A 13,613-nucleotide genomic window follows, 5' to 3' on the forward strand; every position below is an offset into this window, starting at 1 on the left:
AAACTATCTTTCTCATTGCAATCACTTCAGCTCATTGTGTGAGTAAGCTCCAGGTGCTCTTGTTGCGGCCACCCTTCTACACCTGTTTCCTACTTAAGCTGGTGTTGAGGACTAGGCCAGCGTTTTTGCTGAAAAATGTGACATTGCTTTACATTGGGCAATCCAAAACCCCTCCATAGTTCTTTTCCCCATTTCATACCTCAAAAGAGGAGAGAGACTCATCGGTTGGACCTCAAAAGTGGCTTAAGCTTCTACATAGATCGTACCAAAGATCATCTGGTGGATGATCAGCTCTTTGTGTGGCTCTCTGGTACTGCAGAGCAGGATTCAGTCATTATGTATATTCCTCTGCAATAAGACCTGCTAGACACTGGCCAAGAAACAGCCTCGAAGAACTGAGGACTCATTCCACCTGGGCTAAGGAGGCTTTCACTGTGTTGCCATATGGAGTGCCTGTTCCTGACGTCTGTCAGGCTGTGACAGGGGGTCAGTGCATGCTTTCATGAAGCACTATCGCCTTGAGAACAAGGTCTGATGGGAAGGGCATTTTGCCTGTTTGGTTTTTCAGGCCTTTCTGGTTTGACTTCTCTCTATGGACCCTTCACCTTAGGAAGGTACTGCTTTGGTATTTATTCTAAAGGTGAGGAATCTGCAGGTAGAGTATCCATCAGAAGATCAAGTTATTTACCTTCAGTAATGCTGTTTCTGGTTGAATACTCTATCTAATCGTATGTTGCTCAGTGCCCTCCTGCCTTCACATTGTGTGGAGTGGCCTCTTTTCAGCATCTAAAAAGATATCAGTTTAGGGATCTGCACACTTGTATCTTCAGTTCTGTTGTGTTCAACATCCGAGGACACGGAAAGGGTCGAATAAGAAACTGATGGTGCCATGCAGTTGCTTATAAGCATCTTGACTTCATCAGTTCCAAGGTGGAACAAAGGCAAAGTGGTGCCGCACTGTGCCACCTAGCGGCACGTGGGAGTACCATTGTGAACGTTTTCAGATTGAGTCTGATGCCTGGGCAATATTCAAATGGTGAGGAATATCCATTAGAAAGAGTATTTCCGAAAGTGAGTTACTTCCTCCTTTAGTTTCCTCCTGGAAGTTAGCAGGAGGCTAGTATCTCTAATATCCATTGAAAGAGTTTTCTATATTTGATGTTTACGTTTGTAACAAAAGGCAGATCTAGCAAGTGGAAAATGGAACACTATTCATTAAAATCAAGATAAATTACAAATAGCAACCAATAGTATGGAGTGTTATAGATCCACAAACAGTGACAGTAATTTTCATTCGAATGTAGGTCACAATTGGGAACCACAATAGTAAGTAAGCTGGGAGAGACAGGGTTCAAAAGTTAAGGTGTGGTAAGTCAGTTCAGACTTTTAAGATTTTTTTAATGAAGAGATTAGTCTTTACCTTTTGATTCCTACTTCCATAAAGGTATTTCCCCTGAGACTCTTCACCTCCCTTTTCCCGTTCTTCTTGTATGCCCAGTGTGTCCTCTTCCATTCCTTGGACAGACAGTGGCCACAGGAGGCAAGCCTTGAGGCCCTCCCGGGTGATTTACTGCGCTCTATAAATGTTTGATTAAAGCAGAAATATTTGTGATTTACAGCAACAGCTTAACAGTATGACACCCAAAAGCCACAAAAAACTCCAGCAAAGATCTCAAGGATTCTTTCTGAACTCTCTTTTGCAATTGTGAACTGTTGTCAAACATGGATACCATCCTTTAACTTATCTATTGAGAACTAACCTCAAATACCTGGAGATGAAGTGATTTACTCATCTCACAGTGCATGAACTATATACCAGCAACTACACATGAAAGAAACACCAGCTGACCTACAGAGCAGATGTCTCCACCAAAACATGAGGATTATTAGGTTGAGCCACACAAGAGTGGTTTGTGTCAAGCAGTAGCCGTCTTATCAGGGTCATCTTCCCCAACAATATATGCAGCGACCAGCTGCTCGCAGTTCGGCAAGCCAGAGTTGCTTGTAGGAGCTAGTGATGGAACACCATCAAGGCCTTTCAGAACTTCTATCAGAAGTTATGCCCTACGCTGCATCTTTCCTAACTTTGCAGACAGCCAACCCTCTCAAACCCTAAACGGAGACACTCCCTTCCCAGTTAGGTCATACAGACATTGTACAGTCTGCCTTGTCTGAATCCAGGCTTGATATCCACTGGCCTCAGACTAACCAACACTCTTCTGTCTTCCAGAGGAGGAGAGAGCAACTGACATCATGCTGATAAAGATGAAGCCAGGCCCTTCCAGAGAGAGAGGCAACAACCATTGTAAAACACAAGAATGAAGACATCACAAGACACTTGTAGACCACATCAGTGAAGAAGATCCCCCTAACTAGATAAACTGGAATCCTTTTCCGTAATGAACTTCATGGCTAAAAGAATAAGAATAAGAACAAGAATATAACGCACACATTCCTCACAGACAAAACACCATACACTAAAGAACGAAAGTTATTGTGAATAGGATTAACACTGCCCATACTATCACCCGTCCAAGAAACACACCTTAATCATGCACTGAACCCGGCTTACTCGTTCAGACACATCCATTATGGTCAAAAGCACTTTACCATTTTTGTTCTGTCCTATTTCTACATGATCTGGGTAACCACCAGTTTTAAAGAAGATGTCACCCCACTAGACACTGACTCTGGATATCAAGAGTAAGAATTGACAAACCACCACCATCTGCTAACAGTTCAGCCTATCTTGTAGCAAGGCACGGCAGAATGTGTGGATAGCTCCAGGTCCTGGCTGCAACACAATCACCTGCTTTCCACTGAGGACCTCAATTTCCACCATTCAGCTCCTGCTGCAAGTTCTGCCTAGGTTACCTCTAGCCCACTGAATAGCCCATAGTCCACAGTGGTGTGAAGTTTTATATGGCTCTATTCCGGAAACTAACCAGAAAGCTGGGAAACGCTCAACCGAGACCTATACCCTCATCTGTTTGTTCTCTTACCTCCCCGAATATCTCCCACCTTATTGCGTTGCCATCAGCTCAGGAGACCCTGGAGCGAAAGCAGTATCTAATACGGAGTCGGTACCGTTCAGTCTGAATATATGTTTTACTTACTGTATTTTCCAACCTCTCCAAGAGGTCAACAATAATCCTGTGTGTTAACTTAGTAGGAGAGTTCAGCCCCTCGCCCAAAGGTCTGCAGTGTCAGCAGGGGCGTCTCCCGTGTTGTAGACATTGCAATTTCATAAGCTAAACCGTCGTGGGCATTCATTATGATATGTACCTTAATTGTTATTCTCTTTAACTTTCTCTATTTAATATCCTTCTTTTAGTATTGCATTTTAAACCACAACACAGACTAAGATTCCCCTTCGATTTTTTTCTTTCCCAAGTTCATAATTTCCACTAAATGATGCAGTCCAGTTATGTGGTGATTTTCTACCGAACTGAATAAAAGCCCATGGTTAGAGTAAAGTTATGTTTTAATGTTCATAGCAATTTTTTTATTGTGAATCACAAGTTCCATTTCGGTAAGGAAATTAATAATTGTATACTCCTTTTCTGTCTAATATCTTTCACAGTAGAGTACATGTCACCTTTCTTGTAAGGTTTCTAAGGGGTATGTAAGGACCTCTTGATTATAAACCTATGTAAAGGCACTTGGCCTGCGGTCGCTGGATATTGTCAGAACTTCTTAATGACTTGCAATATCCCTTTCATGATCTGTTGGGTGATTTATTTCAAATATCATTTTGTCCTTACGAAATATGGTTTCCTGATAGATGGCAGACTGGATGTGATTTTCGACAGTATTTCCGCTGTGTATCCTCTTGCCTGTGAAAGTGGCACCCCAGTGACGAGTCACATTAGACTACAACCCTGGGCCAGGGCCGCCCCCCACATCCCTGTCATTTACTTCTGTTTGTTTGTTTGACAGCGTTACCCGTGGCTGAACGCTCCTCTGCAGGTCGGACTTGTTGGACTGTGGTGAGTAGCTTTGTGAATGTGTGGTAACAATTTTGTAGCTTCCTATAAGTTCATTTGAAGGCTTGATGAAAAATGCGTTGTTGAACTAGTTTTGCCAGATTGCAAGTATGTTGTGGGACAAAACTGTTAAGGTTTAAAATGTTTGAAGCAATGACAAGGTTAATTTGTATGTGCTTTTTAAAGTTTGTAACCACCACCAGGACACAAGGGTCACATTTGTACAGAAAGACAAAATAAAGTGAAAAAAGGCTTATAACTAAAGAAGAGTTTTTTCCCCTTATGTAGACATCATAACATGTCATATTTAAGGCGGTAAAGTGTTTTTCTCATTAATTTCGTTGTACTGTGGTAATAGCATTGGCAGTGCTGTATAATATATGTATGAATGAGCATTTATTACAACATTCACTCCAAATAACAGGTTTTATTGCGCCATTGAATCTCTCAGAGCATCATTTGCAGTCTGTTATGTGCATACCAAGTGTCCCCATCCTACAGGTCCTCTTTATCTCCATGTTTGGTGTGGGACCAGTAAGAGGCGCTGCAGAGAGGGTTTGTGATTCCTGCCCCCTCTGCCATTACTACCTGTAGGCTGTTCTTTTATCAGCTGCTCAGACGTTCTTCACCTTACCCGAGGTTACCAGAACAATGTAGCAAGGGACAGAGAAATCACTGAACATTATTGACACTGAATCGACCATTGGTTTCCTGCCTGGAATGGTTGCCAACCTACCATGTCAACCACTACCCCTGTTCTTGATTATTGTACCATTCGGTTTGTTACGATTTAACACGAAGGTAGTAAATTTGCTTTCAGCTGTTTCGGAGCCCTCGAATTGGTTCAATTGTTTGCTGCTGTGTTCTTTTGATTGACATTTCGTGGATAGTATTCACGAGTCCCAGCCCTCTTGCTTGCGCATGAGACATATTTTGAGATCTGGTCTCTTGCGGAAGAACAGAATGTATTCTCTTTCTCTCATCTCTTCCCTTCAGCAGTGCTTAGACCCGCGTTACGAGTGACCTCTTAATTCCTATGGGGCTTGTACCTGGTCCTGTTGGAGTCAAAAGATCCTCAGGATGACTGCGGATCTCCTTACTTTCACCCACAGATTTTAGCTGCTGAAAACAGACAAAATCTTCATGCAAAATTACAAGGAGAAATGATAAATTACCTGGGGAACTGGACCTGAAATTACTCATTCCCTAGGTAACTCCTAATTTCATTAGTGGACCATCAGAGAGAGAGAGAGAGAGAGAGAGAGAGGCTGGGGAGGAGAAGGGAGCAAACCTGGTCTATTTACTTTGCCTGTCATAATGAGGGCCCTCATCTTAAAGCAGAGAGAGCTGTTGGATTTGTCCCCTGATGCCTGATTATGTGCTGTACTAAGGCAAGAATGTCATGTATAATCCCAGCCACCTCATATACCTGTTAAAAAAATGTTCTCCAAAGATTTTCATTTTTGATTTGTGTTTTTGGATCATTAAAGAAGTCATTTAGCTTTGGTAGACATTGCTGATCCGGGCCGATTTTCCTTCTGGACGACATTTTTAAAAATGGCAGATGTGTTGCAGTGATGATGTAATACTTCAGGAACTATGAGACCTGTATACTTTATTTTGATGTCAAAACAGGTTTTGGGGGTCATGTAGCCTTATAGAGACAGAAAATAGCTCCTCAGAGCAACCCTTCCGCCATTTTCCAAAATGACAGCCATAATAGAGAAAAAAGAGACATATGTAAAAATGAAACAAATAATAGTTTTTAACCATTTTATGTATTCACCAAACAGGTTTTATGATCTGAAGATGACAAAAAATGTTTATCACTCCTGTTTTAGACACATTTTCATAGTTGACTTTTTTTTCTTTTTCGGTAATCTCTCGTGGTACGTTCGCAGAATGCTGAAAATTCCAGAAGAGCATATTGACAGTGACATCTTTTTGTAGCACAGGTTTTGTAAGTACATGTAAGTTCTGTGGGTAGAGGCTTTAGACATTTTGTAGGTTTTTAGCACCCCATCAACATCTTCCCAACCAAACTCACATGGATCTTTCTCTAGATACGCATGGTCCAAAATATTTAGACATCTTCTGATCAAGTAGAGCGCTTTTTTAATGTGTCCATGCACATAATATGAAGTCAGTGGAAGGTCACTTAGCGGGACTTATCTCTTGTGTGTGACAGTCAGAACTCGTTTTCCACACATGTGCAGCTTATATTTCTAGGTCTTTAAAGTCACATTCTTCTTCTGTCTCAGCAAATCATTTTCAAAACTTCACAGGTTCAGCAGTTAAAGCTCCAAGCGTTGGTCCTATTTTGCTCATAGTGTCATCACCCGTCAGAATATGTGCCTTGATGAGAACACTGAGCATCTCTGGGTCAAGTTTCTTGTTCAGAATATGAAGTGGGATTAAATGTCTTTTCTCGCCTGTTGTATAACGTATTCATAACTCTGACAATCCTTGACTTATGAACATTGAAACAAATGTAAGTAGAACAATAATAACATATGTGTCATTTGACAGTACATAACTCGACTGGAACCATTTCGAACAGCCCACTCAACATGTGGCACAACACGAAGGTTGGCATCCTCCAATCGGCTGTTAAGTTCTTGAGCAATATGGCCCGTACCTTTTGAATATATATCTGCAGGCACCAATTCCTCATTGACAATCATTCCACTTTCAATAATTGGAAATTCGGTGTTCACTGAAGAATCATCAATGTTTTGGCGAGTTCCCATCTCCAAGTTCATCTTGTTCAGTGTTGATGACTAGAATTTATCAAGTTGCACAGGTGTAGGTGTTGAATTTGTGATGCAGGCAAGGTCAATTGTTTCACTTGTAGACATTCGTCTGATTCATTCACATTATTTGACAGATAGTTCAAGATAGATGTCAAAGACAATGTGCAGTTCTTGCAAGGTGCACACTGACGATATCTGTAGAACAGTCTAAATGACCTCTCCTAAGTATAGCATGGGTCAAATCTAGACCATTCGCAATTGTAACATATAGTCAACAACAACATCAGTTTTCAATGAAGGACTGAAAATTCAAATTGAAATTGAAATTCTTGAGGTGAATTTTTTTTTAAGCTCTTGTATGAGTTTGGGCTTTATTGGTTTGGTTGCAGCATCTCCATCAAATAATGTGTTTGTTAAAATAAGATCATGCTACAAAATGTCCTTGATAAATTCACCCCTCTCTTTTGCTACATCCTTCTCTCTATGGGCTTGTGAAAGTTAATTTTTATGACCTGTTTTGTAGTGGCTGGTTAGACGCAACTCTTACTATGGCAATTAAAGCATTTAAGTTTAGCTTTAGTGATTATATCAAACACTTTTTCTCTTTCAATACAATTCTACTGCTTCAGTTCTTCGTATAGTTTGGATCCATGTTCCAGGACACCTAGTAGATGTGTCTTTATATTGTTATCAACATTTTGTTTGGCCACAAAATTGTGTAGTCGCACAGGCTCAGTCATTTCAAAGGGGTGCCATTGCTGCTGCATGAAATGAAGGAGAGTGCCAACATGTTTATTAAAACATTCCCCTCTCTTTTTTTTCCACAAGTTTGTGGTGAGGAACAGTTTCACAATGGTCTATCAATTTTGAATTTGTTATCTCTCTGAAAACATTGCAAATAGAAAGGACTTTTAATACTCTAATCAAATTCGTGCTAAAGACTGCATATACCATGATGCCTTGGGGTCACAAATGCTGGAATGGAAGACAGGGTGCTCCCCATTTTGACTAATTAAGGCTCCCGTGAGCCTCTGAGCTGACGAGCTCGGGTGAAGCGCCTTCTTGAGTGGTACTTAAACCTGTGAATACTTTTAAGGCGGCATTTCAAGCAACCCCCCCAGCTACACGTTGCTCTTCGCTGATGACGGCTAAATAGCCAGAAACACGTGTCCGAAGATACGGCACTCGCCGCACCAACGTATGGTGAAAAACTTTCAAAACTCTATTCAAATTCGTGCTAATGACTGCATTTACCATGATGCCTTGGGGTCACAAATGCTGGAATGGAAGACAGGGTGCTCCCCATTTTGACTGTTGTAATTAAGGCTCCTGTGAGCCTCTGAGCTGACGAGCTCGGGGGAAGCACCTGTGCGCCTTCTTGAGTGGTACTTAAACCTGTGAATACTTTCAAGGCGGCATTTCAAGCAACCCGCCAGCTACACGTTGCTCTTCGCTGATGACGGCTAAATAGCCAGAAACACGTGTCCGAAAATACGGCACTCGCCGCACCAACTTATGGTGAAAAACGTTCAAAACTCTATTCAAATTCGTGCTAATGACTGCATTTACCATGATGCCTTGGGGTCACAAATGCTGGAATGGAAGACAGGGTGCTCCCCTTTTGACTGTTGTAATTAAGGCTCCCGTGAGCATCTGAGCTGACGAGCTCGGGTGAAGCACCTGTGCGCCTTCTTGAGTGGTACTTAAACCTGTGAATACTTTCAAGGCGGCATTTCAAGCAACCCCGCCAGCTACACGTTGCTCTTCGCTGATGACGGCTAAATAGCCAGAAACACGTGTCCGAAGATACGGCACTCCCCGCACCAACTTATGGTGAAAAACGTTCAAAACTCTATTCAAATTCGTGCTAATGACTGCATTTACCATGATGCCCTGGGGTCACAAATGCTGGAATGGAAGACAGGGTGCTCCCCATTTTGACCGTTGTAATTAAGGCTCCTGTGAGCCTCTGAGCTGACGAGCTCGGGTGAAGCACCTGTGCACCTTCTTGAGTGGTACTTAAACCTGTGAATACTTTCAAGGCGGCATTTCAAGCAACCCCGCCAGCTACACGTTGCTCTTCGCTGATGACGGCTAAATAGCCAGAAACACGTGTCCGAAGATACGGCACTCGCCGCACCAACTTATGGTGAAAAACTTTCAAAACTCTATTCAGATTCATGCTAATGACTGCATTTACCATGATGCCTTGGGGTCACAAATGCTGGAATGGAAGACAGGGTGCTCCCCATTTTGACTGTTGTAATTAAGGCTCCCGTGAGCCTCTGAGCTGACGAGCTCGGGTGAAGCACCTGTGCGCCTTCTTGAGTGGTACTTAAATCTGTGAAAACTTTCATGGCGGCATTTCAAGCAACCCCGCCAGCTACACGTTGCTCTTCGCTGATGACGGCTAAATAGCCAGAAACACGTGTCTGAAAATACGGCACTCGCGCACCAACTTATGGTGAAAAACTTTCAAAACTCTATTCAAATTTGTGCTAATGACTGCATTTACCATGATGCCTTGGGGTCACAAATGCTGGAATGGAAGACAGAGTGCTCCCTATTTTGACTGTTGTAATTAAGGCTCCGAGCCTCTTAGCTGACGAGCTCGGGTGAAGCTTCTGTGCGCCTTCTTGAGTGGTACTTAAACCTGTGAATACTTTCAAGGCGGCATTTCAAGCAACCCCGCCAGCTACACGTTGCTCTTCGCTGATGACGGCTAAATAGCCAGAAACACGTGTCTGAAAATACGGCACTCGCGCACCAACTTATGGTGAAAAACTTTCAAAACTCTATTCAAATTTGTGCTAATGACTGCATTTACCATGATGCCTTGGGGTCACAAATGCTGGAATGGAAGACAGAGTGCTCCCTATTTTGACTGTTGTAATTAAGGCTCCGAGCCTCTTAGCTGACGAGCTCGGGTGAAGCTTCTGTGCGCCTTCTTGAGTGGTACTTAAACCTGTGAATACTTTCAAGGCGGCATTTCAAGCAACCCCGCCAGCTACACGTTGCTCTTCGCTGATGACGGCTAAATAGCCAGAAACACGTGTCCGAAGATACGGCACTCGCCGCACCAACTTATGGTGAAAAACTTTCAAAACTCTATTCAAATTTGTGCTAATGACTGCATTTACCATGATGCCTTGGGGTCACAAATGCTGGAATGGAAGACAGGGTGCTCCCCATTTTGACTGTTGTAATTAAGGCTCCCGTGAGCCTCTGAGCTGACGAGCTTGGGTGAAGCACCTGTGCGCCTTCTTGAGTGGTACGTAAACCTGTGAATACTTTTAAGGCGGCATTTCAAGCAACCCCGCCAGCTACACGTTGCTCTTCGCCGATGACGGCTAAATAGCCAGAAACACGTGTCCGAAGATACGGCACCCGCCGTACCAACTTATGGTGAAAAACTTTCAAAACTCTATTCAAATTCGTGCTAATGACTGCATTTACCATGATGCCTTGGGGTCACAAATGCTGGAATGGAAGACAGGGTGCTCCCCATTTTGACTGTTGTAATTAAGGCTCCCGTGAGCCTCTGAGCTGACGAGCTCGGGTGAAGCACCTGTGCGCCTTCTTGAGTGGTACTTAAACCTGTGAATACTTTCAAGGCGGCATTTCAAGCAACCCCGCCAGCTACACGTTGCTCTTCGCTGATGACGGCTAAATAGCCAGAAACACATGTCCGAAGATACGGCACTCGCCGCACCAACTTATGGTAAAAAACTTTCAAAACTCTATTCAAATTCGTGCTAATGACTGCATTTACCATGATGCCTTGGGGTCACAAATGCTGGAATGGAAGACAGGGTGCTCCCCATTTTGACTGTTGTAATTAAGGCTCCCGTGAGCCTCTGAGCTGACGAGCTCGGTTGAAGCACCTGTGCGCCTTCTTGAGTGGTACTTAAACCTGTGAATACTTTCAAGGCGGCATTTCAAGCAACCCCGCCAGCTACACGTTGCTCTTCGCTGATGACGGCTAAATAGCCAGAAACACGTGTCTGAAAATACGGCACTCGCGCACCAACTTATGGTGAAAAACTTTCAAAACTCTATTCAAATTTGTGCTAATGACTGCATTTACCATGATGCCTTGGGGTCACAAATGCTGGAATGGAAGACAGAGTGCTCCCTATTTTGACTGTTGTAATTAAGGCTCCGAGCCTCTTAGCTGACGAGCTCGGGTGAAGCTTCTGTGCGCCTTCTTGAGTGGTACTTAAACCTGTGAATACTTTCAAGGCGGCATTTCAAGCAACCCCGCCAGCTACACGTTGCTCTTCGCTGATGACGGCTAAATAGCCAGAAACACGTGTCTGAAAATACGGCACTCGCGCACCAACTTATGGTGAAAAACTTTCAAAACTCTATTCAAATTTGTGCTAATGACTGCATTTACCATGATGCCTTGGGGTCACAAATGCTGGAATGGAAGACAGAGTGCTCCCTATTTTGACTGTTGTAATTAAGGCTCCGAGCCTCTTAGCTGACGAGCTCGGGTGAAGCTTCTGTGCGCCTTCTTGAGTGGTACTTAAACCTGTGAATACTTTCAAGGCGGCATTTCAAGCAACCCCGCCAGCTACATGTTGCTCTTCGCTGATGACGGCTAAATAGCCAGAAACACGTGTCCGAAGATACGGCACTCGCCGCACCAACTTATGATGAAAAACTTTCAAAACTCTATTCAAATTTGTTCTAATGACTGCATTTACCATGATGCCTTGGGGTCACAAATGCTGGAATGGAAGACAGGGTGCTCCCCATTTTGACTGTTGTAATTAAGGCTCCCGTGAGCCTCTGAGCTGACGAGCTTGGGTGAAGCACCTGTGCGCCTTCTTGAGTGGTACGTAAACCTGTGAATACTTTTAAGGCGGCATTTCAAGCAACCCCGCCAGCTACACGTTGCTCTTCGCCGATGACGGCTAAATAGCCAGAAACACGTGTCCGAAGATACGGCACTCGCCGCACCAACTTATGGTGAAAAACTTTCAAAACTCTATTCAAATTTGTGCTAATGACTGCATTTACCATGATGCCTTGGGGTCACAAATGCTGGAATGGAAGACAGGGTGCTCCCCATTTTGACTGTTGTAATTAAGGCTCCCGTGAGCCTCTGAGCTGACGAGCTCGGGTGAAGCACCTGTGCGCCTTCTTGAGTGGTACTTAAACCTGTGAATACTTTCAAGGCGGCATTTCAAGCAACCCCGCCAGCTACACGTTGCTCTTCGCTGATGACGGCTAAATAGCCAGAAACACATGTCCGAAGATACGGCACTCGCCGCACCAACTTATGGTAAAAAACTTTCAAAACTCTATTCAAATTCGTGCTAATGACTGCATTTACCATGATGCCTTGGGGTCACAAATGCTGGAATGGAAGACAGGGTGCTCCCCATTTTGACTGTTGTAATTAAGGCTCCCGTGAGCCTCTGAGCTGACGAGCTCGGTTGAAGCACCTGTGCGCCTTCTTGAGTGGTACTTAAACCTGTGAATACTTTCAAGGCGGCATTTCAAGCAACCCCGCCAGCTACACGTTGCTCTTCGCTGATGACGGCTAAATCGCCAGAAACACGTGTCCAAAGATACGGCACTCGCCGCACCAACTTATGGTGAAAAGCTTTCAAAACTCTATTCAAATTCGTGCTAATGACTGTTGAGACTGCCAACATGTTTATTTATTTATTAAAACATTCCCCTCTCTTTTTTTTCCACAAGTTTGTGGTGAGGAACAGTTTCACAATGGTCTATTAATTTTGAATTTGTTATCTCTCTGAAAACATTGCAAATAGAAAGGACTTTATGGTAAACTAGCTGCTATTGAGCAACATATTCACTTTTACGTGTCTGACCAACAATTCCCTTGGAGCTCTTCTGTGATCTCTGGATCGTCTGTTGCAGTTTCATCTCTAGAGCCACAGTATTGAATCTTCCCTCTCTGTCTTTCACCACTAAATGTCTTTGGATGAATTTTCTGTAGCGGTATGGACTTTCCACCTCTGGCTTCTTCACTCTTTGCAAGTACCAGGACCCATATCTCAGAAAGTTTATGCAATTAAATTCGCGAAACACAGTAATCAGTGACTCCACAGTCTTCACATGCAGCTCCCAATTACCTTCCTGATCAGCATGTACCAAGTTTTTCACTAGAGCTATAATGTGTAAAACATTTCCCCAGTGTTTGCAAAGTTCTGATTTTTCTTCACATTCTTTGACAAGCTCAAAAAACTTGGTTTTCTGATTTTGAACTGTGTGTACTGAACATTGCCTAGCTTTGAATTATGTCTTTTGAATGAAGTGCACCCTGTGCCTTGTTCACTTCTGAGATAAGACATGCAAACCTGTTCCAGAAAGCATTCCAAGGCAATGTTTCTGTAGCCTCAGATATGATGAGCATACCTTGTAATGAACAAACATAACAAGTTAATCTCAATACTGAGACTTCAGCCTCAAAAAAGGCATCATCTATGCCACATCCTCTGAGATAACTTCCTGCTCAACGCAACGTTCGTCATGTGGAAAACGACTATTGTATAAAGATCACTCATATTCTACTGGATTGTTCATAAAAATGTCAGCTACATAATGGAAAACATCTTCATTGCAGAAAAGTGGCAGGATAGGCTGTTCTTCAAGCTGAGCATGCACATTTTGGAAATCTTTAGAGCAGTGTATACTGTTGTGTAGTTTGTGACTGGAGATGGTATTACTGGTAAAACCCCTACCTGCCTCAGTGGGACGGTATTCTGGGAGATCAGAGCATGAATTCTAGCCCATGGAGGAACTGGCTTTTCTTCATCCTTCAGTCCGCACCGAATAAGCGATATGATAAATTCTGTTAAATCAGCTTTGCGGAGTACAGCATATGGTAAAAAAA

The 13,613-nt window shown here is 43.2% G+C and overlaps 1 protein-coding gene across 2 annotated transcripts in view; it reads left to right on the forward strand.

The window, feature by feature from the left end:
* Positions 1-13,613, forward strand: part of SFXN3 (sideroflexin 3) — a 223,764-nt gene that overhangs the window by 182,810 nt on the left and 27,341 nt on the right. For both annotated transcript variants that reach the window (XM_069239538.1, XM_069239539.1), the window contains one exon: positions 3,940-3,989. In XM_069239538.1, the coding sequence (XP_069095639.1) occupies positions 3,940-3,989 (50 nt within the window). The remainder of the gene's footprint in view (positions 1-3,939; positions 3,990-13,613) is intronic.

The sequence above is a fragment of the Pleurodeles waltl genome, chromosome 6 (genome assembly GCF_031143425.1).
Source record: "Pleurodeles waltl isolate 20211129_DDA chromosome 6, aPleWal1.hap1.20221129, whole genome shotgun sequence".
Taxonomy (NCBI): Eukaryota; Metazoa; Chordata; class Amphibia; order Caudata; family Salamandridae; genus Pleurodeles; species Pleurodeles waltl.